This window comes from Equus caballus, chromosome 11 (assembly GCF_041296265.1).
Source record: "Equus caballus isolate H_3958 breed thoroughbred chromosome 11, TB-T2T, whole genome shotgun sequence".
In the NCBI taxonomy this organism is placed as follows: Eukaryota; Metazoa; Chordata; class Mammalia; order Perissodactyla; family Equidae; genus Equus; species Equus caballus.
This window is the reverse complement of record NC_091694.1, coordinates 44,613,399-44,640,099: the sequence shown is the minus strand read 5'-3', so window position 1 is coordinate 44,640,099 and position 26,701 is coordinate 44,613,399. Positions and strand designations below refer to the sequence as shown.

General features: G+C 46.4%; 1 protein-coding gene across 1 annotated transcript in view; it reads right to left on the bottom strand.

Annotated features, from left to right (window-relative positions):
* Positions 1–25,351, bottom strand: part of NXN (nucleoredoxin) — a 138,583-nt gene extending 113,232 nt beyond the window's left edge. Inside the window, exon 1 of the mRNA XM_023653181.2 lies at positions 24,873–25,351. Within this exon, the coding sequence (XP_023508949.1) occupies positions 24,873–25,244 (372 nt within the window). The 5' untranslated portion in view covers positions 25,245–25,351. The remainder of the gene's footprint in view (positions 1–24,872) is intronic.
* Positions 25,352–26,701: the final 1,350 nt, after the last annotated feature.

Here is a 26,701-nt window from a genome sequence, read left to right as displayed (position 1 = left end):
CAAACAGCCAGAGTTCAAATACCAGCTCAACCACTTATCAGTGTACCTGGAAAACTACTCAGTCCAACAGGGCCTCACTCAGAGGGTTATGTGAGAATTAAACACATACAAAGCACTCTGACGGGGCCGGGCAAAGCACACTTTCAATAAATGAGCACTGCAATTCTTATTCTTAATATGAATATTATTCTCATGTCCCCTTCATTGACGTGTCTCGTTCTAGATCACAAAGCACTGGACGCCTGAGTACAACAGTGACATAAAAGCACATTGACACTAATAATCACCAGGACTTTATCTGCAATGGGCCAGAGGTGCAGGACTACTGGGGACTCGATATGGAGAGGAAGGATACACCTGACAGCTTACTCTGGGCTCTGTGTGCATGAATGACTGCGTAAGAGATTGTACTCATTCACTTTCCTGGACACTACGGGCTTCCCACGCATTGAGCTAATTTTGTATAGTGCATGTCCCATGTACCAGACATTGTGCTATATGCTGGGACAACAAGCACTGGGAATACGTATTTTTAAAAGCTCCCCAGGTGACTCTGAATATCAGCCAGGGTTGAAAATGACCACTTGGTGTTTCACAGGGAACAAGCTCTGTGGTAAACCTAACAGAACTGGGGTCCCAACATCACCCCCCACCTCTCCCCGCTGCTCTCTGAGGTTGAGAACTGTATTCCCTACAATAATATGGAACTCACACTCAAAACAGGAGGAGCAGAGACCGAGTCTTCCTCTTCCCTCCACCGGGCTCCTTAGCTGCAGCCCCACCACCCTTCCTCAATCTGGAAAGGGCAGCAAAGTGAGGGAGTGTACCCCCCGGGAGCCTGGGGACCCTGCCTGATCTCTGGCCTGGGAGCAGTTGGAGCTAGCGCAGCCAGACATCATCCATCCTTCACCCCAGGGTGCAGGCCTCAGAGGTCCAACACCTCATGACAACAGCCATTTGGCCAGCAGCTTCTGGGAGGATAATGCTGAGGCCAAAACTCAACAGGCAGAAGTAACTTGCCCCAAGTATTGGTCCCGCTTGGAGGCAAAACAATCAGTAGGTTGATGACAGCCTGATACTTGAGAAATCATTTTTTTAAAAAGACGGGGGTGGGGGGAGTGGCGGGGGTGGGGGGGGTTGAAGATTGCTTAAAAGCAGCCCTTTAACTCAGAAGGCAGTTCCATCCACCTTACAAATTCAATGCCCTCTGAATACACATCTATCTGTCACAGCAGGGAATCTTTTAACTAGCAAAAGAGCAAGAGAAGGAATTCAGATCAACATCGCGGGCTGTAGCAATAAAGCCCTGCCAATTCACCCCTTTCCCTCGAGGCAGGAAAGAATCAAGGAAGAATTTCAAAATCTTTTTATACAATTAAAGAAAGGGATTTGGTGGGAGAAGGGAGCAAGGAGGACAAGATCAAGAATGTAAGGTTTGCTATTTTAAGCTCAAAATAAATCATGATAAGAAAGGACTAGAAGGTTTGATTTTATTTCTCAGATCTTCTCCATGGCAGGAACAGTATCTGGTGTTTGGGGGAGGGTGGGGGGGGCAAACTGTCAGGCCAGCATCAGTCTTTTCACCCCCTCATCCAGTTCCCCCAAAATAAAACCAGTCTGTCGTGTGCTTCCAGAATTTTACAATCTTGAATTACGGCTTTGAAATAATTCGGATTCCACTATAACAAATCTCAGAGATATGAGGCAGGCTACAAAGAAAATCCAGCAAAATATATCCAAAGAACTGTATCCCAGATGGTAGCAGGAAAAAGAACCAGACAATATGATAAATTTGGCACACGAGGACCAGCGAATTACGTACCAAACCAGTAAAGACAGCTCCCTAAGAAATACACATTCACGGGGCCGGCCCCGTGGCCGAGTGGTTAAGTTTGTGCGCTCCGCTGCGGCGGCCCAGGGTTCGGATCCTGGGCGCGGACATGGCACCACTCATCAGGCCACGTTGAGGCGGCATCCCACATCCCACAACTAGAAGGACCTGCAACTGGGATGTACAACTGTGTACAGGGGGGGTTTGGGGAGATAAAGCAGGAAAAAAAGAAAAAGATTGGCAACAGTTGTTAGCCCAGGTGCCAATCTTTAAAAAAAAAAGGAAATACACAGTCACTATTTCCCAAAACTATTTTAGAACCCACTCTTGTCAACCATTACTTTCTAGAAGCCTAACTTTTACAACATCCAATCCTTGATCATTTATGATACAAAAGAAAACAAAAGCGGGTGGAACCATAGTACTGTGCATTATAAAAAACATTTCCTTGAGAGAACCAAAGTTCTGAAGATACATACATCAGTCAGCTGCTTGGCAACTTCAAGGTCGACACCTGTGGGGATCGACAGACAGCCCAGGTGTGGGTTGTTTTTATCACTTCGCTTCATCAGTGTACTTCTACATTTTGGCTTGGCCCTGTCAGATCTTTTTTTCTCTCAAACCAGTGAGAAAAGTGTACATATGCTAATATATGTTAATATACAGTCGCACGCTGCATAAGGACACTTTGGGACCACATATACGACGACGGTGGTCCCATGAGATTAGTCCCAGATAGGCTAGGTGTGCAGTGGCTATACCACCTAGGTTTGTGTAAGTACACTCTGTGATGTTCGCACAACAACAAAATTGCCCAAGGACGCATTTCTTAGAACGTATCCCGTCGTTAAGCGACACGCGACCGTGTACACACATATATATGTTTATAAAATGGATCTCAACCCCCCCAAAAACCTTCTTTACCTCTTTTCAGATTTAAAAGCTTATCACTCACTTCATTTGAACTCTCTTAACAATCACAAAGTTGGAGACCAGTGTTGTAACCACAGCACTCAGGAACTAGACTGTAGTTTTTATTGCCTATTCTCTGTTGAGATGCCCAAGTTCTCTTTTTGAAGACATGTGTGGTTAAATCCAGCATCTTTTTTAATAAATACATTTCTTTAAATGTGAGCCAGGGGGTGTCTGTCAGCTGTGGGGAAACAAACCTCCTGCAATAGGCGCTCTCCCGGGAGAGGCTGGCAACCCCACTTCCATGTATGGAAGTGAACGAAAGCAGTAAAACCTCAGGCATGAGTCTGGGCAGGGCGGGGGTGGGGGCGGCATTCCTCACGGTAAAGCAAGTCCTGGCCCAGATGGACGGACTGCAGGAGCCCTTCCACCCTGCCCTTGGCCTGGGGTCCCGTGGATTCTTTAGTGGAACGGCCGTAAGGGCACAAAGGATGGGAAGCAGGACAGCAAGGGGTACAGAACAGTCAACAGCCAGAAGGCACCCAGAAGTGGAGGGTCATCCACTCTGAGAGCCAGAGCATGGCCACAGGAGCCAGGCTGCCCCAGGAGCAAAGCTGCACCCTGAAAATCAGGGCCACTTGGCTCACGCACGCACTGACCTCAGCATACTGGAATGCAGAATTCTCCACAATTTGCCATCCATCTCCAGTGCTCCCACAAGGCCAGCACTTAAGGCAGGGTAGATTTTTTGTGTGGTCTAAGAGATTTGTGATGGAGGCTGAAAGGACAGTTACCCACTTCTTGCAAGGGCAAGTCTGGGAGTTCCAAGAAAGTTTAGATCAAGCTGTTGGGGCTGGGGTCACACAGATGAAGACTGGAGCCCTGTAGGTGCCATTTACTATGTGACTTGGGGCAAGTTACTTCACAGCTCTGTGCCTCCATATCCTCATCTGTGCAATGGGGATAATAACAGAAGGTGCCCCATGGGGCTGCTGTACGAAGCCTTTAGTGCTGTGCCTATCACAAAGTAAATGCTGTCTAATGTTAAGTATTATGATTAACAATAATAAAGTATAGAAACTGCTTAATGAAGATTCACGGTACCCATCCTAAATTGATAAATGAGTGGTAATTTTCAAACTTGTCTTACATTTCATGTTCACCCCGTTGCTCAACCCCTCTCCGATGCACCTTCCCTTGGCCTCTGTGCCCGTCTCTGCTCCTTTGCTGTCCTGTCCCTGCTGGTGCTTCCCAGGATCTCCCCGCAGGCCAGCTTCTTCTCTCTCCACACTCTCTGTCTCTGGAACTCTCACAGCTCTAATTGCTAGTGACTCTCAGATCTTTCGCAGGCACAGACCTCTCTCTCCACAGAGCTATAGTCAAGCAACTGGACAGCTGAACATCTCTATCTGCCTTCACTTTCCTTAGCCTCCCCCACAAACCAACACCCCCTTCCATTTTCCCTGTCTCAGCTGATGACATACCTTGAGCCATTAACTCCTTCCTATCTCACCCTCGTCTTAGTCAGCCCGGGCTGCTCTAACAAAATACCATAGGCTGGGCAGCTTAAACAACACACACTTAACTCTTACAGTTCTGGAAGCCGGGAAGTCCAAGATCAAGGTGCTGACCGATTCGGGGTCAGATGAGAGCTCTCTTCCTGCTCGCAGACGGCCGCCTTCTTGCTGTGTCCTCACATGGGGTTGAGGGAGAGCAAGCTCTGTTCCCCACCTCTTATAGAGGCGCTAACCCCATGAGAGGGCTCCACCTCATGACCTCTTCTAAACCTAATTACTTCCCAAAGGCCCCATCTCCAAATACCATCACATTGAGGGTTAGGGTTTCAACATATGGATTTGGGAGGAACATAAACATTCAGTCCATAACACCCTCCAAAGCCAGGACACAACCATCAATTATATCTCCTAACGCTGCTCAAATCCACTCCCTCCTTCCCATCCCCATCACCACTACCCTGGAGCAGGCACTCACCATCTTTCTCCCTCACTCCAGTGCTGTCCAATAGAAATAGATGCAATTTGAAAAATGTTAGTAGCCACATTAAAAAGTAGAAAGAAGCATGTGAAATTAGTTTTAATAATGTATTTTATTTAGCCCCAAATCCAAAAGATTATCATTTCAACATGTAATTGATACAAAAAATTATGAATGAGATACTGCACATTCTTTTTTTCACACCACATCTTTGATATCCAGTATATATTTAACACTGCACATCTCAATTGGGACCAGCCACACTTCAAAGAGCTCACTGCCACACATGGTTAGTAGCTACCATATTGGACAGTGTGGCTCCCATCTCTTTCCCTCAAGTCCATTGTCTACACAGCTACTGTGGATATCTATCTAATCTGATTTTGGAACATCCCACTTAGAACCCATCAGTGGCCCCCATCAGGTCACTGACCCACACCCTGATGCCTCTTCACTTTCTGCCCCCCACCTGCCCATCTAGCCTCTTCCCTCACCACTCACTCCTGCCTCTCACTTTAGGATCCAGCAATGAGGAACAGCAAAATGCAGATTATACAAGTACAGTACGATACTAATTTTGTTTTAAACATACATACTTACGTACAAACACATAAGCATATGTATAAAATGTGTGAGAGCACAGATGTTGGCTATTTATTGTACACAAAAAGCTCTGGAAAGTTAGGCACCAAAATAAAACAATAATGATCTCTGGTTGGTGGAATAGGATGATCAAGTATTTTTCCTTTTGCAAATTTGTATTTTCTAAATTTTTTTATAACTGCATGATTAAAAAGGGGGGGGGGGGTTGAAATAACTTGCCAGAGGAGTGGGCCCTCAAGCCAAGCAGTATTAAACTACAGAGGTTGTTCTGCACGTTTAGCACAATATTTTGGAAAAATGAGTACAGTCAATCCTCGTCAGTAATGCACTCCATATTTGTGAATTTGCCTACTTAGTAAAATGTATTTGTAACCCCCAAATCAATCCAGCGACAGCTTCGCGGTCATTTGCAGGCATGCACGGGATGGTGAGAAATCTGTCACCCGCCACACTCATTCCCAGCTGAGGTTAAGCAAGGCAACACTCTGCCTTCTTGTTTCAACTCACATGTAAACAAGTGTCCTTTTCGCGGTCGGTTTAGTGCCACATTTTTTGCATTTTTGTGCTTTCTGTTGGTGATTTCACTGTTCAAAATGGCCCCCAAGCCTAGTGCTGAAGTCTAAGTGCCAGCAGGCTGCGAAGTGCCTTAAGACGAAAACGTGTGTTCGATAAGCTTCGTTCAGACCTGGGTTATGGAGCTGCAGCTCTAAGCTCAATGTTACTGAATCAACAATATACACTGAATAAGGTGTCTTTAAACGGACACACACCAAAGCTCTGCACACTGCCACCTTGATGACCGTGTGTGTACACAGTCACAGTGGAGGGACATGGCCAGGCATGCACACGGTCACCATAGCTCCATAGTGCATCTCCTCTCTGTATACAGCAAATAGCAAATCACCTTCAAGGAGCCTGTGCTGGGGTTCAGAAAGTATTTTAAAGCACACCAAGATGATTCATGAAGAAGAACTGGCAATTCCCACTCCTAAGTTTCAAAACAGCTCAATTCTCTCTCTAGTAAAATAGCTAGTCTAACCCAGCAGCCCCCTTTCCAAACTCTCGAGGCCGAGGCCGAGGCCAAGGACGTGTCCAGGGCTGCCAGGAGCCGACTTGGCTTCTCCCCTCTCCAGCTTCTTTCTCTCTTCCTGCTCCGGTGGGAAGCACCTCCTCGAAGCACAGGGCAAGTTCCCGTGACCCCAGGCCCCGGGGCCGGGCGCCAAGGGTTCAGGCCCCGGCTATCCCTCAACACGGGAAGGGCGCTAGCTGCCTGGACAGGCCCCAGGACAACGTGCCTCCTCTCCCTTCCCCGCCAGCCCAACAGGAAAAAATACTGCGGCCTCTGACTCATCGGAATGGAATTTCTCTTTAACACTTAGGAGCCTCATCAGCCTAGACTCACAAATTGAAGCACCTGGCTCTTTGTAAATTCCTTTCTTCCCGTTGCACATACTTCAGCCCCTGTAATCCGCTTCCTAAGTGCTCGGTGCTGTTGTTCAGCGAGGTAACGTTTGTTTTTTTCAGCGATGAGTTACAGCCACTCGAGGCTTTCCGCAGAGGAGGGCTGACCGGCACCCCGGGCCTGACCCCGGCCCTCCCACAGGAAAACAGGCTCCTAGGACCAGGAAAATCGTCCTGCTTTCTAGAAGCCAAGGTACACAAAATTACTCAGGAAAACTAGGACTGTGGCATTTCCCTCTTTTCAGGATGCTTATCTCTCTGTTCTGTGAGCAAAATCTGGCAATGTCTTACAGACTCTGATCGGCCTTTTTTTCCTCAGGGCTACTGGGAAGAATGCCAAGGAACACCAGTGACCCAGCACTGAGGAGGCCTGGAATCCTCTTCCAGCCTCAGTTTCCGCATCTGTAAAGGAAGGGGGTTGCTACATAATCCCCAACATCCTTTCCCGTTTACCACTCAATGAGCACATTGCCTAATGTCAGGTAATGAGAGCACTTGTTTAATCAGGATTCTAGCACAAACACACAGAAGAATGGACGCCTTTGTTCAACTTTGACACTCACCTTGATGCTTGGAATTCCATCCCTCTTTCTTCCTGAATCCTATTACCTCTTCCTTCTCAGTCCAAACCACTCATTCTTTCCTTCAATAAATATTTGGCACAAATGTTTGTTATGCCAAGTATGTTAAGTCTGAATGACACAATGATGGGGAGCACAGAGTCCCTGCCCTCAGGAACTTTCTGGTCTGGTGGAACAGAACAATCATCACCACCTCTTGATTAATTACTATGTGCCTTCCGCTATGCTGAGGGCTTTCTATTATTCACCATCTCATACCTCCACAGCAACCCGACAAGGTACAAGGTGCATCCTATTTTACAGATAGGGCAACTGAGGCTTGGAAAGATTAAAGGAACTTGCCCAAGAGCTCAAAGCTAAAGTGGGAGCGATGGAGCTGCGCCAGGTCATCCAGGAGAAGGTCTGGCCTCTGGGGCTGCTGTCTGACCAGGTCACAGGACTCTCGGTCCTCAGAGCTCCTGTTGGCAACCCAACCCCATTAGAACCAACACACCAGACATCACCTTATAGAGACTGGAAATTCATATATATATCATGCCTTATCTCCTCAGCTGAATTATAAATGCCTTCGAGAGCAGGGACTTTGTCATTAATTTCTCTGCATCCTGACACTGTCTGAGGCAAGTGATACTCAAAAAACATGTGACTGGGGCTGGCCAGGTGTCATAGTGATTAACTTCGCGCTCACCTTTGGCGGCCAAGGTTCGCCTGTTCAGATCCCAGGTGCAGACATGGCACTGCTTGGCACGCCATGCTGTGGTAGGCATCCCACATATAAAGTAGAGGAAGATGAGCATGGATGTGAGCTCAGGGCCAGTCTTCCTCAGCAAAAAGAGGAGGATTCATAGCAGATGTTAGATCAGGGCTAATCTTCCTCAAAAAAAAATAAACGTGACTGACCGAGGCTGGGTAGTGCCAATACAAAGCAATGAAAAGTACAAACTTGATTTTTATAATATGAGCACATACTAACTATGTGAGAAATCTAGTCTGGGAACCTCTTAGTTAGTCCCTGTCATCGCTCCCCCTCTCCCCAACACTATACAGTAGTGGAAAATTCCTAGAGGAATTTCCTCTCCTTTATTTAACAAACAGAAGCATGAACCCAGACTTTCTTCTTTATGATCAACAGAAGCGTATAGAAAATGCGTTCCTGCAACCTGGCCCAGGGTGAGGTTCTTTGGTTTGAGTTTGGCCTCCTTGGTACAAAAAGCATCTGTTTCTTACTATGTGGCATGTCTGGAATCCAGACCTTCTTTCTCATTTCAAGCCCAAACCCCCTGAGGGAGGCCACTACCACCTTGCAAACAGACCGCTGTAGTCAGCTTCCCAGAGTCTCCACGAAGCATGAAATCGCACCTCCAAATCAGCATCATCTAAAATGGATTTTCCTGACCACCTGCCAAAGGAACTTTTCTTTTCCTTATAAAAGGTAAAACTGTTCCCGCCAAGCATGGGGAGCCTCTGTTACTCACCAGTTTTCAAACATGCATCATCTCCCCATCCCATACTTACTCTCTTTAGCTGGACCAAACGAACTTCCTCCTTCTCAACCTGCCCCTTCATTCCCACGTGGTTATTTATATCCAGAATATCTTTCTCTCTTAATCCACTGGACTACCCTCCCCCTCATTTTAAAAGGTCACTTTCAAGTTATTCTTTCCAGAAAGCCTTCTTGGAGTAGGTGGCTGCAAGCTCATTCTTTTCCCCTGTGTTCCTCTGCTCAATAAGACACGACGAGCAAGGCTACTTACTCATCTTCTGAAAATGCTACTGACCTGCTAACTGGATCAAAAGGGGGTAAAAAACCCTAAAACAAAGCATTCGAAAACTAGATGCACACTCCTTCAGGCAAGAACACCATTATTTTCTTCACAGATATTTATGTTTTTGTTACAAAAGTGATTATATCCAGAACATCTGGAAATCAGAGACCCACCACCATAGACGTCACCACCCCAACATAACTGATAAGCAATTTGGAGTAGTGATTTCAATCTTTCCTCTTCTACATCTGTTTAAACAGTGTTGCAATCACGGTATCCGTATAATTTGGGATCTTGCTTTTTTGAATACAATATCTGAATTATAGTTCTATGTTCCAGCAAAGGTCATTAACTCCACTTTTAATAGCTGTTCAACATGATTCTGAGTACTGTAATTTCCTTAACCATTCCATGATGAACATTTAGGGCATTTCCAATGTCTTACTATTATATACAGCTTTAAAGAATACCTCCATGAAGGCGAGGTAAGCATCATTATAGTTTTGTTCTGACCTACAGGATGCACACTCAGTCTGCATTTATGATTAACTGTTCAGAAAATATTCTCACTTCTAAACCGACACTAATTCCCTTTCCATTCTTAAATCAAGTACCCTCTTAAGGTTCACTGGACCCTTCCAAAATTTGCCTTTCATAATTTCTATTATCTATTTAATAAATCTACTTAATTCCCACAGCAACCCTTTGATTTTTTATGACTTGCCCACGTGAACCTACAACCAAAGGAGTTACAAGTTCTCTCAGCCGCCTCATATAGAAAAGAATAAGGAATGTTCAGGGACAAGGGGAAGGGTTGTGCGTGACTCTGGGTAAAATGCCTTTTGAGGTAGTATTTGTACATTTTTTCAAAGGAACAGATGCATTCTGAAGATGTTGTAGGGGAGTTTTCCTAAGTGGAAGAAATCGCATTTTGAACACCTCTCAGGGGCTCACAATCGAAACAACTTCGGCCTAATAAAATGAAGATCCTTCTATAATGAAAATAATAGTCACCGTCCCTTACTTTGTCTATTTCATCATTTTGAATTTGGGGGTGACGGATTTTCTAAAAATGCAGCACACTTTAGTAAATAAAAATCTATGTTAATACAGGTTGCCTAATACTAGTCACCACAAAAGACCGTGCATAATGCAAGTGCCTGGCCTGGGGAAGTCCTTTGTCCCCGTGTATATCCGAATACTCTCAGAAGGGAAGACTGACAGCCTCAAGAATGAATCTCTTAATTTATCCAAAGGGCAGGGCTCAGCAGTGGGAATTTCACAGACACTGTCTTCTCACTGCTTTGTGTCAGTCCCGAGGGGGCCCCTCTCAGCGGACGGGGAAAACTGCTTTCAAGGGTCTCCTTAGCCCACCACACTCAGGGAGATGTCAGGCTGAGCCATTTCCCTTCCAGGGAGAGTGGGGCTTGGGGATTCTGTTCCTTGTCTCTGTGTTGGGTTCATTACCCAGGCAGACATGATACAGAGTTATCACAGGGCTTTGCAATGACATTCCACCTGAGACAGAAAAAACAGCACCTGTCAGGGGCAGCCAAGAATTCGAGCAAGATCTATTTAAAAGGCTTGGTTAAAATAAAAAAAAAGCATGTGTGTGTCAGAGTCACACACACACAAAATATGTACAAAATACCTTTGAAGAGACATACAAGAAGGATAATGGTGGCTGCTTCGGGGGAGGCAAGCGTCCAAGGGCAGTGGGAGTGAGACTGACTTTTCCCTGCATGCCTTTCATTTTATTTAAAATTTTTTAACATGTGAAGGCACTATCCTTTCAGAAAATAAAAATTAATTTCAAATGCTAGATCTGTTTGTGTAAAAACTATTTGCGCATATACATTTATATATGCTGTATATGCCTATTCTTTTTCTGAAAGAATATATAAGACACTGTTAACAGCGGTCTTTAGAACGATCTTTGGAAAGACAATTCTATTTACGACTCAAAACTGAAATGCTGGCTTTCTCTTGCAAACAGGAAAAAGTTAATAAGTGGGAAAATAGTGTTTAAGTATATGCTGAGTAAAGGAATATAAATGGCTTTTTAATGTAAATAGTAGTAAAGCCATAATTTGTGCTGTCTATGCACCCACACAAACAAATCCCACTGCCCTGGTGAAGGCACACACGTTTTATTCCAGGGATCTGGATTTGCCTGAATTACCGCCTCTGTGGCCGCATCAATTGAAGAACAGACTCAGATCATCTCAGGAAAAAAGTCATTAACGGAGCTTTCACAGGAAAGCAGTGCTCCAAAAAGCTCTTCAAAACCAGTGTTCAACCCCAGTCCCTGCAAATTAATAATTTCCACAAATCCCAATGAAAGAGAATATGTTCAAGGGGTATTAAGTAGTATTTTACTCTTAAGAACATTTGTAAAAGCTTAAAACAATGGATCTGAGGCTGAAGCCAGCGACCTTCTGCAAAATTAGGAACGTGATTTCCACCAGGAAAGTGTTTTCAGGGATTTAATTCCAATTCCTCTTCAGGCCAAACATTTGAAACGTCAGAATTCTCAGGTACAAAGCTGCACGGCGTCTAACGGATTCAAGTGTACTCATAAACGGGCAAGTATCCCGAAAAGAAATCCATTTCAAAACAAAGGAAACTGCCCAAAATAAATGGACTAATTCATCCTAAAAAGTCAAACATTAAGAACAAATCTACCCACACAAGGACACTGGGTTGCTTTGTAGCTATTACTGTCTCTTGCTAATTTTGAGACAAAATGCCACACTTAATTAGCCAGCCAGATTCTCATCCTGCCTGTGCCTGGTGGGGAGAAATGGCATTAAGAAAAAGACTCCCTCAGGTTCTATTACTGCCCTAATGAGATGGCGGGGGAAAGGGGATGTTGGGATGGGGGCTACGGCAGCCACTATTGCCACACAGCCTTCAGAAAGTGCAGGATCTAGGCTCCTGAACAACTGGGGTGCTCTCAACTACACACTGACTGTGTCAGGGGTATCCGGCCCCAGCTATTCCTATAGGGTCCTCTCCAGAAAACAAATGTACCAACACTCCACACATGCCCAGCTGACCACACGACCCTCTTCCTGTAAGGTGTGAATTACATCCGAGAGGGAGAAAACGTGCCCATGAGACCATCTAACCTTTGTCAGTGATTTCATCACCACCGACCAACACATGGAAGGAGTACCGATTTTCAAAAGGACAAGAAAGGAGAGATTCTGCAAACTACAGACTGGTGAAGTTGACATCAACCCCTAAACAGATCCTACCGCTTATTACAGTTATTAAACACACACTGAGGAAAACAAGTGATCGATTCAGAAGCCAGCACAGGTTCAACCAAACAAGTCATTTCAGACTACCTTTCCTTGAAAGGGAAACAGCTAATACCCAAGTTATAGCAAGCTATGTGTTAAGGTGTCCTATGATAAACATGTTAACAAGATGCAGAAATGTGGGCTGAATAATAATACAATTAGGCAGATTTAGAATTGGCTGGATTTGCAGTTGGTTGAAAAACTAACTAACAGACCACTATTAGCCTGAGGAGGTCTCTTGTGGTGTGCCGTGGGACTCCATCCCCAGACTTACTCAACATTTTCATCGACTGCCTGGATAACGATCTGGAAGGGATCACATAATTCAAAGCCCGGAAGGGGCTATGATTATTGTGGACGACCACGTCAGCATACAAAAAGATTTCAACAGACTGTAAAAACGGATCAAATCTAAACAAACTAATTCTTAAAGACGATAGATAAAAGATTTGGGACTCTGTTCTCATTTGTTCAGGTATAAAATTAGTGAAAAAGACGTTGGAGGTTTGGTTGACAAAAAGGTCAGTGGGCCAACACGGTGCGACACGATAGAAAAGCTAATGCAAGCTCAGGCTATAATGTAAGTCTGGACAGTATCTAGAACAAAGGAGGCAATAGGCCTACCGTGTTCTTGGGGCAGACCACGCAGGAATCTGTGTTCAGTTTGACTCTTTAAGAGAGGCCCCAGACAAACTTGGAGAGCTCAGATAGGAATGGCTGGCTGGTGAGGAAACTTGAACCCACATCATCTGAGAAATGGTCAAAGGACCAAGGGAATCCTTCGTTTAGGAGAGAGAAGAGTTGTCTGCAGTGCTTTAAAGGCTGGCCAGTCCCCTGGGAGAGGATGGCTGATGTCAGAATGGTCTTCTCAGGAGACGGTATGTTGTGGTCACTAGAAATGCTCCAGCAGAGGCTAGATGACCACTTGCTGGTCATGCTGTCAGGGGTTAGTGTAGATGTCTCTAGTGGGCATCTATAATTCTCCTTGCCCAGCATTCTCATCCCCTCCCTCTGGTAACATGCCCTCGTTTTCCTTGGTGAGTCCCCCATTTCCTGATGCTCAGTCCACCTGGTTCATGACCCCACCCTCTGACAGCACAGGTCTGGGTGTGACTTGCACTTGACCAATCAGAGTATTACATGCCCTGGCATGGTGACTGGTCCTGGGACCAGAGGGTGACCAAGCTGGCCTCCTTCTGCAGGGGTTTTGAGAGGACAGGAAGCAAATCTAAATCTGCTGGTGGTCCTCACATCACTCTAAGGAACAGCCTGCCAGAGGTCAGGGCACACACAGAGACAAGCAGAGCAGAGATGGAGCTGGACAACCTGTCCTGAGGACAGCATTTGAGCCTTCCGGCCCACAAGGTGACCCACACCTGGAATTCTCAGTTATAGGAGGCTAGGACCCTTCTGAACCCAGAAGTCAATAGTCTACAGCCTTAGATAAAGAGGAAAAGAGGGATAAGAAAAGACTGAGAATGTGGCAAGGAGATAGACCCAGAGACAGAGACAGTTTAAATGAAAGGGAGCAACAAACAAACCTAACGGAAAAGGGAGAGGGGAGAAGAGACTTTAGAGAGAGAGCTAACAAAGACAGTATGTAGACCTTATTTGGATTCAAACAACCAACTGCTAAAGATAAAAAAGAAAATCATAAGACAATCAGGGAAATGTGAATACTGGCTGGATATTTGCTGATCTTAAGGAATCACTGGATTTTTTTTAGGAACAATATGACATTGTAGTTATGTCTTTTTTAAAGAGTTATTTAGTGAGATGTTTATGAAGGAAATGATATGATATCTGGGAGTGGCTTCAAAGTAATCGGTGAGGGGTAGAGGGAGTGGGTGTCCACGAGTAGATGATTGTTGCATCTGGACGCTGGGTATGTGGGGCTTTGCTGTACTATATTCCCTACCTGTGTGATGTTTGAAGTTTTCCATGTTAAAAATTAATAAATCGGGGCCGGCCCAGTGGCACAGCAGTTAAGCGCGCACGTTCCACTTCGGAGGCCTGGGGTTCGCCGGTTCGGATCCCAGGTGCGGACATGGCACGGCTTGGCAAGCCATGCTGTGGTAGGCGTCCCACATATAAAGTAGAGGAAAACGGGCATGAATGTTAGCTCAGGGCCAGTCTTCCTCAGCAAAAAAGAAGGACTGGTAGCAGATGTTAGTTCAGGGCTAATCTTCCTCAAAAAAAAATAAATAAATAAATGCCAGGAGAAACGTGCTCAGACCAGTATCTCTCCCAGTTCAAAAGTGAAAAGAGAACCCATTCAGTAAAACTGAGCATCTAGGGGGCCGCCCCAGTGGCACAGCAGTTAAGTTTGCACGTTCTGCTTCTCGGTGGCCTGGGGTTTGCCAGTTGAGATCCCGGGTGCGGACATGGCACCACTTGGCAAGAGCCATGCTCTGGTAGGCATCCCACATATAAAGTAGAGGAAGATGGGCATGGATGTTAGCTCAGGGCCAGTCTTCCTCAGCAAAAAGAGGAGGATTGGCAGCAGTTAGCTCAGGGCTAATCTTCCAAAAAAAACAAAAAAAACTGAGCATCTAGTTAATCAGAGAGATGGTCTAGAATCACACCCAAAGACACGGATATGTCATCAAATCAACAACCGACAAGTAATTATTGCTGTCCTGGTAAGAAACTGAAGACAACCTAGGTTGCGTGATAGGTCGCTAGATGCAAAGAACCAGGTGCTGAGGGTAGGGGGAGACAAAGAAATACAAAAGCTGAGAATTCTTCTTTGCTGTAATCTGAATAGCCACAAAATATAGAATGAAATACCCAAGTGCCTGGGGTAAACATTTAAATGGCACTTACTATGCACCAAGCACTGTTCTAAACACTTTTCGATTATTAACTCATTTAATCCTTACCAACAACCCTATAAGGTAAATACTGTTATCTCCATTTTACTGACCAGGAACTAGAGACACACAAGTTAGGTAACTTGTACCAAAGTCACATGGCTAGAAAGTGACAGAGACTGGGATTCAAATCCACGAAACTCAGATCTAGAGTCCATACTCTCATCTACTACGCAACAGATTTTAAACATTCACTTAAGATAATGGAGCATTTTTAAGGCCCATGGGCATAAACACTTTTATTTTTATTTATTTGTGTGTGTGTGTGTGTGTGTGTGAGAGAGAGAGAGGAAGAGTAGCCCTGAGCTAACATCTGTTGCCAACCTTCCTCTTTTTGCTTGAGGAAGATTGGCCCTGAGCTAACATCTGGGCCCATCTTCCTCTATTTTATGTGGGATGCTGCCACAGCATGGCTTGAGGAGTGCTGCTACGTCCACGCCCTGGATCCGAGCCTGCGAACCCTGGGCTGCCAAAGCGGAGCGCAGGAACTTAACCGCTATGCCATCGGGCCGGCCCCCATAACCGGTTTTTCAGTTGCAGTCAAATACATGCTCAAAGCTGAGAAAACACTGCCCTCACAGCCACATTCGCTGCCCTTCAGAGCTCAGAGGGTGGCACCGTGACTTCTCCCCATTGCACGTTGTTCTGACCAATCTTTACATTTCACGTCAAATCCTGAAAAAATGAGTAACAGATGAGGCAGCTGTGCTGTGAGCCACCACGATCAAAAGAAAACTGTCTTGACCTGATCACGCATAAAGGGGAAAAAAGGCAATGTCTTCTGATTTGAAACACACTAAATCCATTCCAATTTTTATCCCAGGGATATTGACCCAAAAAGACAAATAAAAAAAAACTGTAAAATTGATTCATCTGGATAAAATTCTCGTAGGAAAACAAAGCAGGAAACCCTACGCCTCTGACAGCAAAACTCACCACACCCTGTTTTATGACTATGCAACAAAGATCCAAGATAAAGGCATTATTTAGTAAGTAGAGAGAGTACTTGAATTTACCTGTGCTTGGTGTCTGCATCAAAATAATCTAATGGGGAGCGGGGGATAGATGTAACAGAAAGGAATGCTGAAGTTTAAGCTTCAACTGCTTTTTTTTTTTTAAAAAAAAAAGGGTTTTCTGAAGCGCAGTTCATACAAAAATACATTGTATATCTGGTCCAAGAGTTATGACCAGCAAGCAGCAGAAAATTTATGTTTGCTTTTAATCACAGATGCCACAGAACAAAACTTTCCATTACAGGGCTTCACTCCAGAATAACAGCACTCGGGCAACTTTCAATTACTCCACTTCTTACTTGTCATAAAGCAGAGAGCACATGTTTGAGATTTCACTGGAAGTTAGAACAGCAGTCTCTGAAAACCTCATAAAAGGGAGGACTGATTTAGTCCCAGGATCTCGGCAGGACACCTGAAGTTCGATTTTGTCTCTGAACAAAACCACGAAAGCAGCCCGCAGGCTTTGCATGGGATGAAGGGGAGTTGGGGCCACTTCACCGGCTGATCTAAAAAAAGCCAAATCATTAAAAGGCCCTTAGAAACCCTCCCCCCCCCACCACCACCATGGAAAGGTAGCGACAGAAAAGGAGCTCTCCCGTCTTCCAGGCAACAGCAAATGTTTTAAGCAGTTAAACTACCTCGATCTTATTATAGAGTCTCTACGCACATCTAGAGTGAATCCACACTGAAAGCTATTCGTTGAAAAGAGAACTTTCTGCTCGCTCCTCTTCCCTGGAGAATGTTTGATGTGAACATTTTTTAAGATACGATTTCATCATCAGAAAGGACCATGGTGAATTTAAGGGAGTTCACCTGAGCCCTTTCACCCACTGCTGCGACCCTGATCTAACCATCGGCTCTCTCTGCCTCAATCCTCCAACTAGAACACTTTGCAAAGTTAAAATGCTTAATATCTACTGATTATTAGTTGCTGGAAGACATATTATAAACGCATTTTGAGTTCCCTGGAAGAAAGGTGCTAGAGAAACACAAATTGTGAAATATACAAGGATGAAATGATAGGTCTGCAGAAACGAGACTATTTTTAACGGACTAAGATTTCTGACATTTCAAAAAAGGAGAATTGAGTCTTTTCCTATTTTTGAGCACAGAATTACAGGGCCATGGAGTTACACATCCACTTGCTCATTTAAGTGCTCTTTAAAGCACCCATTAAGAAACAAAAACAAACAGAAACACGTACATACTGTGGGTACGTACAATTATACAATTCAAAAGAGGCCTAACTCTAATAGCAAATGTTAAAATCAAGCTAAGTAATAGTGAAAGTGCACATTCCAACTCACACAATGTGGAAACTACCATGTTTTCAAGTTACCAACCTAGAAGTCACACGCCTGCTTTCCGTGATCATATTATGCAATTCTCAGCACTGAAACAGTGATCATCTTCCCCTCCCTTTGGTTGGTTTTTGTCCTCAAGGAGCTTACAGTCTAATGAAAAAGAAAAAAATAAAATAAAAAAGGCTAAGTGCTAGGTAGTCATGCACACGATCTATGGAAGCTCACAGAAGCATCTCACCTGGAGGGGGAAAAGCAGGAAAGCTTCTTGGAGCAGGGAAACCAGAACTGAGTTTAGAAGTTCCAAACTCAGCCAGATGGGAGGAGAGAGAGAACACCGCACAGGTGGCAGACAAGGCAGCTGGGGACCACGCTCTAGAGTCTGGACTTGACCCCAGAGGCTATGAAGAACTATGAAGAATTCTTAAGCAGGAGAATGATAAGATCAAAGTTGTGTTTTTGAACTTGTCATTCCATTCTGGAAACAGAGCAGTGCTGCTCAAGGTGGGTCTGCAGCCCAGCGCTGGTCCGTGAGCTGTTTGTTACTGGTCTACATCATGGCAAGTGCAGAAGTTGAAAGGAACACCTAGAAACGTTTTCAGCAGCTTGACATTCCAGCAACATTCAAGCTTATGATCAATGGGCCCATCTTGTTGAAAAGGACAGAGGCCAGTCTGTGTGTTGTCAACTCAGTGGGGAGCTGCATGTGGTTCAAGCCATATACAGTCACGTATAATAGAGCCATACGGGTGTGACTGATTGGAAATTAACAAAGCAAAACAAAACAAAAGTGATCCTTGACTACAGACAGTTTGAGCAGCTCTGGTCTAGAGAATCATTTCAGGGGTCAGGACTGGAAGCAAGGCGCCCCTGGAGACGGCTGCTGGTGCACAGTGGTCCACAAGAAACCTGAACTCAAGCAGTGATGGTAAGGGTGGAGGGAAGGAGTCAGAGCTGAGAGCTATTAAGGAAACCAAATCAACAAGACTCAGTGCCTTTTGGATGTGAGGGGTGGACGAGAATCAAGGATGACTCATGGGGCTGGCCCCGTGGCCGAGTGGTTAAGTTCGCGCGCTCCACTGCAGGCGGCCCAGTGTTTCGTTGGTTCGAATCCTGGGTGCGGACATGGCACTGCTCATCAAACCACGCTGAGGCAGCGTCCCACATGCCACAACTAGAAGGACCCACAACGAAGAAAATACAACTATGTACTGGGGGGCTTTGGGGAAAAAAAGGAAAAAAATAACATCTTTGAAAAAAAAAAGGGAAAACCATTTATAAAAAAAAAAAAGGATGACTCCTGAGACTCAAGAACTCTTATTTATTTTTAAAATAATGGCAAGATATAAAGCGACAGTATGCAAGAGCTTCATGAAAGTCAGGATCAGCAAAAAGATTCTAAATTCATAGCCATTTTCTTTGAGTGCCTTTGAATAAGCATAATGGTACATTAACGAAATACAGAAAACTAAGTACCCTAGTGGTTAACAACTGAGTACCTCTGGGACTTCTAAACATGAAGAAAGAAAACACATCCTATACCAAGTGTACGCTCTCCCGCTGAAATGGTGTCATGCGGGAAGGAGCCCAGTCTAGTTCAGGATGGGGCTAGCTGGAGCCCTGGAGCCCCACATCCCGTCAGAAAAAAGAAGACCCCCACACACACACTCAGAGATTTGTTCATCCTGCAGCCCGGCTGTATATAACACAAAGCCTTCTTTCTCAGATTTGTGCAGATATTAAAACAAGACCTTCCAGTAAAAGGAAGAGTGATCAAAAGAGGGTGGGAAAAACAAAAAACTGGAATAGAATGAAATCAATGATCTTAACCTCAGAACCCAGCGCTGGGGCTGGCCCCGTGGTCGAGTGGTTAAGTTCGCGCGCTCCGCTGCAGGCGGCCCAGTGTTTCATTGGTTCGAATCCTGGGTGCAGACATGGCACTGCTCATCAAACCATGCTGAGGCAGCATCCCACATGCCACAACTAGAAGGACCCTCAACGAAGACTACACAACTATGTACTGGGGGGCTTTGGGGAGAAAAAGGAAAAGAATAAAATCTTTAAAAAAAAAAAAAAAAACCCAGTGCTTTCCTATGTGCTCTGGTCCACAGCCCAACCCAGCCCAGAAGAGAAACAATCAGCAAGAGCTGTGGCCAGCAGTTAGTCCGGCCTGTGCCGCTAGGTGGGTATGAAGCCCGCAAGTCTGAGCAAACCCATCCTACAGCATTCCAGAGCTGAGGAGGGAGGCGGTTCCCTGTTAGGGGGTGAGGTTCCCACTGCTCCTGAGCTGGGGCACCGTCTGTTTCCCACGTGAAAGAGAAGCAACCTTGCAACCTCCACGCTGCCCAGATTTAAGCAGCCAGGATCAGGGGAAGACACACCTAATAGCTTTGGCAAACCACAAAATGATCACCAAGTACATAATTAATCTCTCTCAAGAAGGGTGCGTCACCATCTTAAAGTTGTTACCCTTTATCCTGACCGCACTTCATCGATCTGCTGTCTCAGGTTTCGCTGGCAAATATGAGGGAGCTCAGTAAAGATCAATACCATCAGTACTTTAAGGAAAAGTATTTTTTTTATATTCTTTTGCTTTTGTTTCATTCTTCTAGGTCTTTCTCCTCAGTTACAATCTCTTCTAAGGCAATTCTTTCAACTCCTTCACCATATCCCCTTGTTTGCTTGTAAAAACCATTTGTTTGAAAAGTTAAACAATACACCTCACCACAGTTTTGTAATTCTGTAATATGATACATTCCAAAGACTCACACTGTGAAATGAATTACTAGACTTCATGATAACTTATTAACAATTAATAATAGCTAGGACTTATGGAGCACATACTATAGGCCAGGCATGTGTATGTTATCTTTACAACAATCCTGTAAGGCAGGTGCTAATATCACCGGCATTTATAGATGAGGAACCTGTAGCACAGAGATGGAGGGTAACTTGCACAAGGTCACACAGCTAATAAATGGCAGAGCCAGGATCTGAACTGGCAGATGGACCAGAGTCTGATTTTCAGCCACTACGCTAGACAACTTCATTATGCAAAGAAAAATGAGATTAAAAAAGACATTAGAAATAATGGAATGATGAAAAAGCCTCTCAAGGAAAATTGCTCTTATTACTTTAATTGGACCATTGTCTTTCATTAGATAGATCCAAGTCCTGGAAAAAACAGGCAACAGAGGGAGCCTCTCCTGGCTGGTCCAGGCTCCTTATGCAGAAGGCAGAAAACCCCAGTTTTCAAAGCCGTGCCTTTTTGTCATCTTTTGCCACCTTGAAAGTGGTCGGTCAGTGTTGCAGAAGTTATTCTCTGCGTGGCCAGGGTATTTAGAGTTGAGGGAGGAAGAAGTGGAAGAGATGTTTGGGTTGGTACCAAATCTGGCCCCATCCAAAGAGATTCAAGTGAATTCTAGGCCAAGCCTCTCTGATTTAGTCTGAACCAGAAGAACCACCCAGACAAGCAATTCACACGGCGTAGCAGGAAGATTTCACTTCCCCTGGCTGGAGCAGGTAGACCAAGGATGCCGGACCAGAGCCCCCTGACACTGTTTGCCTCCCACTCCGACTTTCTCCTCCCCTTTCTGTCAGGCAGGAGGTTCTGGGACCAAGCCAGACCCCAGCAAACCTGTCGAGCGCAAGACCAACGGTCCTGCGCCCTTTGATGTAGAGCACCCGCACTGACCAAATGTTTTCCATCAGGCATCCAGCCCAGGCATAGCTGAGTCCTCCGGCTTTAAAACCAAAACCAGTGCTCTCCTCTATGATGCTGAAGCAGATCCTGGAGATAACTCTCCAGTTTTGACAACTAAGTAACTTATACTAATCTAAAGGGATAGATCAAATTCCAAAAGTCTAACTCTTCACCACTTTCCAACTATGCATCACATCTTCTCTCTCCAGAAATCTGAAAAAACTCTACCAACAAAACAAAAAACAAACCTACTTATTAAAACAAGTCTAACTGCCTTAACTTCAGAATTATATGTTTCCTGGCAAAACTGCTCTTATAAACGCACTCAAAGTTCTATTATCATCTAATTACAATTTCTATACAGCTATTTATATGTGTGTGCTTGGAAGCCAAAAAATGAAGCTCCAATTACTTTTGCACCTACCACTAAAGCAAGCAGAAACAGGACAACCTTCCGTAAATAATTTTTTTTTAAAGATGCTGGAATTCTGTTATTTCGTGTTTTCTCAGAGCTCCAATCAAGGTGAGAGGAGCCAGGCAAAGGGCAGGCTTAACAGACATGGTCATCCCCAGACTTTCTTACTACATAAAGGGGAAATTAATAAAAGAAGAAAAAAAAAGAAAAAGAAATACCACACGGCATTTTCTTTCCCCACCATAATTTTTCAATTTTCTTTACAGAAATGCCAGCCAATAACAAATTAGAACCATACTCTTTGTTATCCCATTGGGAAGAAGTACATAAATGGTTTTAAAGAACAAACGTTAATGAGAACATAAAAAAATTAGTAATCTGGAACTTTGGTTTCCCTTCAGTGTAAAACAAAATTCTCTTTTTTTTAAAAAGATTTTATTTTTTCCTTTTTCTCCCCAAAGCCCCCCTGGTACATAGTTGCATATTGTTCGTTGTGGGTCCTTCTAGTTGTGATATGTGGGATGCCGCCTCAGCGTGGCTTGATGAGCGGTGCCATGTCCGCGCCCAGGATTCGAACCGGTGAAACCCTGGGCCACCACAGCTGAGCGCGAGAACTTAACCACTTGGCCACCAGGCCAGCCCCCAAAATTCTCTTCTTTAAAGCTATTTTTAGAGTTGGTGAAACAAAATCAACAGGGTCCATCAACAAGAAGGTGAGCATCCAGCCAGCCAGCACCCTGAACTAGGGGTGCCCGGGGGTCTTCACTGTTTTTATCAGAGAATTCGCATCACAAGCTCACAGACTTCTAAGCACCCCAACTTCAAACAAGGGAGACAAAAATTCAAAGTTACAGAAAAGGAATTTGTTCTACATCCCTTTGGTTTCAAGGCAGAAAACAGTTCCTTTCAAAGTGAGTACACTGCTCTTGTAATTTCCAAGAGTACGTTTTCCATAAGAAACACAGCTGGAGTCTTTTTATTTGGTATATTACCAGGAGGAATAAAACAGCATCGGATCTTGAGGGGCCTATTCACGAACATCCAGGAGCGGAAACTACCTTCTCGAAAACTGTCCTTACTTTAAAGAACAAAGTGAACTAGTGGACATGTCAGAAAAACTCTGAGCAAAAAGTAAGTTTTTCAGATGCTAACCCACCATGATCTGGGCAGGCACAGCATCAAGTGTATTTTCAAATGAGGGTCTGCTCACGTCATCCAGACTCTCATCCTGGTGGAATGGGCAGGTCCGGGCTAGGGCCACAAAACACTTTTTTTCATGCAAAAGGACTGACCAGGGCACAGAGAACCAGGCATGGCCCACGTCAAATCAAATACTCTCCTTTTTTGAGAAAAAGCTCTAAGCATTTGCAAAATATCTCAATTTGCTCCATATTTTTACTATCCAGCAGATTTATATCCCCCACTGTGAAAAACACAAGAATAGGCCTTAAGTCTGTAATATTTTACCATCATCGTATGTTTTCAAAAGCCAGAAATCATTTGTATTGCCCAGTAAGGACGTTATTCTACAGAGACTTCGGTCTACAACAGAAACTTGCTGTAACAATGAAAACATTTTTTGGTAAATCACTTTCTGAACATTATTCCTCCCCCAAAGGATCATAAAAACAGCCAGCAAGGAAAACAAAGGATTCCCATATTTTAAAGCAGAAAAGGACTGGCTGCCCATATCACACACTATCAAGCATATAAATCAAATACGGGCAAAATCGCCTAAAAAGTAGTTAAATGCCAAGTTTTGCTTCTGTGTGGTTAGTGAGCCAATGTTAACTTCACAAACCGTATTTGTTAAACTGTATTTCATACCTTAAATCCTAAGTCTGTACCTGCTTTGGAAGGGATGATTTACTTGTGACATTTGGGGTCACAGTATAAGCCGTTTGCTCTCACTAAATCTAAATCATGCTTCTCAGCAAGATTTTGTACACATAAATGAAACACATGGCATAGCATTACCATCCTCCCCAGAGGAACCGAAACGCCCAGAACAGCCCTTCTCCTGTCCACTCCATAAACTGAGATTCGGATTCCAACGTTGCATTGACACACTAACTAAGCAAGAGCAGTCCAAAACTTTCTGTTTTGACTCATAACAAAATTTCCTGAGTTTGTTTTATTAAAACAGACATTTGCACCCAAAAGAGATACTCAAAAACCCAAACTAATTTCAGCAACAAACTGGGAAGAATGAGAAGTTGACAGCGAAGTATAAATTTCCCCAAATCCTCGTTCTTCCGGTCAATCTGCACCTAGGGGACCAGTTCAGCATTTAATTCTAAGTGTGCCAAGACGACAGTGGCCCACCAACCAAGCAACCGAGATCCGCGAGGAGGGGCTGCTCCCGTGCCCGGGAGGCATCGGCGGAGGATCGCTGGTCAGCCAGACAATGAAAAGCTCCCCGGTGGCCACTCGTTCAGCCCGGGGGGCGGAGGGAGGGCGAAGGCGAGAGGCGTGAGCTCCCCTCTCGCCCAAAGCCACGGTCAGCGGCCGCCTCCCCAAGGCGCCGGGCGGCCTGACCCCGGCCTCGGCCTCCGGGCGCCCGGTCACAGGGGAAGGGACCCGAGGAAAGCAGATTTCTCTCGGAAAGAAAGGAAACTTCCTGGTTCGAGCATTATGGGTAGGGGGCTAGCGCCCTCCCCCACCCACTACAGGTATCCGCAGGGAGTCTAGAGGCCGAGGGAAGAGAGCCCCTCCCCGCGCCTCCGGCCGGGGGTGGGAGTCACGGAGTGGGGACCCCCGAGAGCAGCCACCCCCTACGCGAGGCTCCCAGCGTGTGGGATGGGGCTCTCGACTCCTCGGGACGCGAGCCGGGGTCCGGGGCGCCGAGGGGTGTCAAACTTCCCCCGCGGGCGCGGCCTGGCACAGGCACCGAGGAGTTGCCGCGGGAGCCCCAACCGCGGGGTCCTGGGATGGAGGGCGGGCAGAGGCAGGGGACGCTGAGGGACAGGAGGGGAAGCGCGTGCAAAGATGGAGGAGGGGGCAGAGAGGGCAGCAGGGTGGGCGGGCGGTGGGCGGCGAGGACCCGGCTCCCGGGAGCGCGCGGGCTGCGCACACAGGTCGGGGGCGCCGACGAGGCCCGCGCCGCTCACCTTCCTGTGCTTCTCCTTGTAGGGCAGCGCCAGCCACGGCATGTCCCGCACGAAGTCCTGCCACTGCCGCTGGTCCTGGTCCGAGGACACGAAGACGATCTCCAGGCGGCGCCGCGGCTCGGGCTCCGCCGCCGCCCCGGCCCCCGACCCCGGCCCGGCCCCGGCCCCCGGCCCGGCCGCCGCGTCCCCCCGCAGGCGGCCGTAGAAGGCGGCCAGGCTGGCGCTGAGCTGCGCGCAGGGGGCGCTCAGGCTGCAGCCGAAGTAGAGCCCGAGCAGCGAGATGCCGCGGGCGCCCAGCGAGTGCACATCCACCTCCTCGCCGCCGCCCGTCACCAGCTTCTCGCCGAGCAGCTCCTCCAGGAAGCCCGACATCCTGGCCCACCGCAGCCCCGGCACGCGGGCGGGCAGGCGGCGGCGACCCCGCTCCCTTGGTCCGCGCGGCGGGCGGGTGGAGGCGGCGGCTGCGGCGGCGGCGGGCGCGGGTGAGACGAGAGCCCCGCCCACGCGGGCCCGCCCACGCCACGCCCCCTCCGGCCCGCCCTCGCCACGCCCCCTCGGTGGCAGTCCCGGGCCGCGCGGCCGCCTGGGCACAGTCCGCAGCAGCTGGCGCGCGGGGCGCGGGCTTCCACCGCGTGGCCAAAGCGCTCGGGAGACAGCCCCGGCGAGAAAGCTGGCCCGAAACGCTCCGCTCTGATGGAACGCCCGCGGCCTAAGCGAAGAAAGGAGAAGGGTCCGCCGAGCCGGCCTTTCCGAGGCTGCGGTCCGCGCGGAGCTGGACTTGGCCTCGCCCCTCCCTCCGTTTCCTCTCCCCTCCCGAATTCTAAATTCTAGCCCAACTTCTCCAGATATTCCCACAGTCGTGCCCCGCGAGTTCTTTTACCCCTTCTTGCTGTTTCCCCTCCTTCTCTCTGTCCCCCTACGCAAAGAGTAACACTTGGTCCATTTCGTACCCCACTGACCCCTCTTTTAATGCCTATAGGACTTACCATCTTCACCGCACAGTTATCACTTTATCAGGCTGGCACTTATTTCTCTGTTTGTGTGTTTTGTGTTCTCTAGTGTAAAAGGACTGGAGGATGCCACCTCCTGTTTTTCGTGTGGCTTCCGATCTGGTGCTAGGCACAGGTGAAGGAATCCGTAAATACTTGTGGGTTGATCGCAGGTCGCGCTGTGGATTTTAGTCCACAGGTGGCGGCGGCCATTCCCCACCAGCGAGTGCCTCTCGTCCATCTCCACAAATGTATGCAACAGATGCCGCGGCATCTCTAGATCAATGCTGGCTGCTCTCCTGAATCTGTTCCATAGCTTACATCAAGTCTTGATAGTTGGGAAAAATACTAGGGACTTTTCTTGCCAGCTGGCAAGATGCTACCCTATGCCTAGAAAGAACCTGGATTAAACAGGTGGCCTGTGGCAAGTTTTCCGGCCTCACACACACACACAGGAAAAAATAAAATGTATACTATGCCCACCCGCAATGGAAGACCTTCAGTGTGTGTGTCAGCTCAGCTGCCAACAACCCAGTGAAAGGAAAAACCGCCCCTCTCACCGCCCTCCACCAGCCCTTTGGAAATTATTTCTTGGGCATCTACTGCCATCTCATGGAAAGAGTGAAAAAGAAAATGAGGTTTACCAGAGCCCAATATGTGAAAAGAGATACTGGCAGCCAAGCAGAATATTTTTGTTATTTTATAGCGGCTTTCTACACACACACACACACACACACACACACACACACATCACAGCACACTTTACAAGAGTTCATTTAAACCTTAGAATGTAACTGCAAGCTTTTGGCACAGACATAAACTTTCATGCCTAAAGTTCTC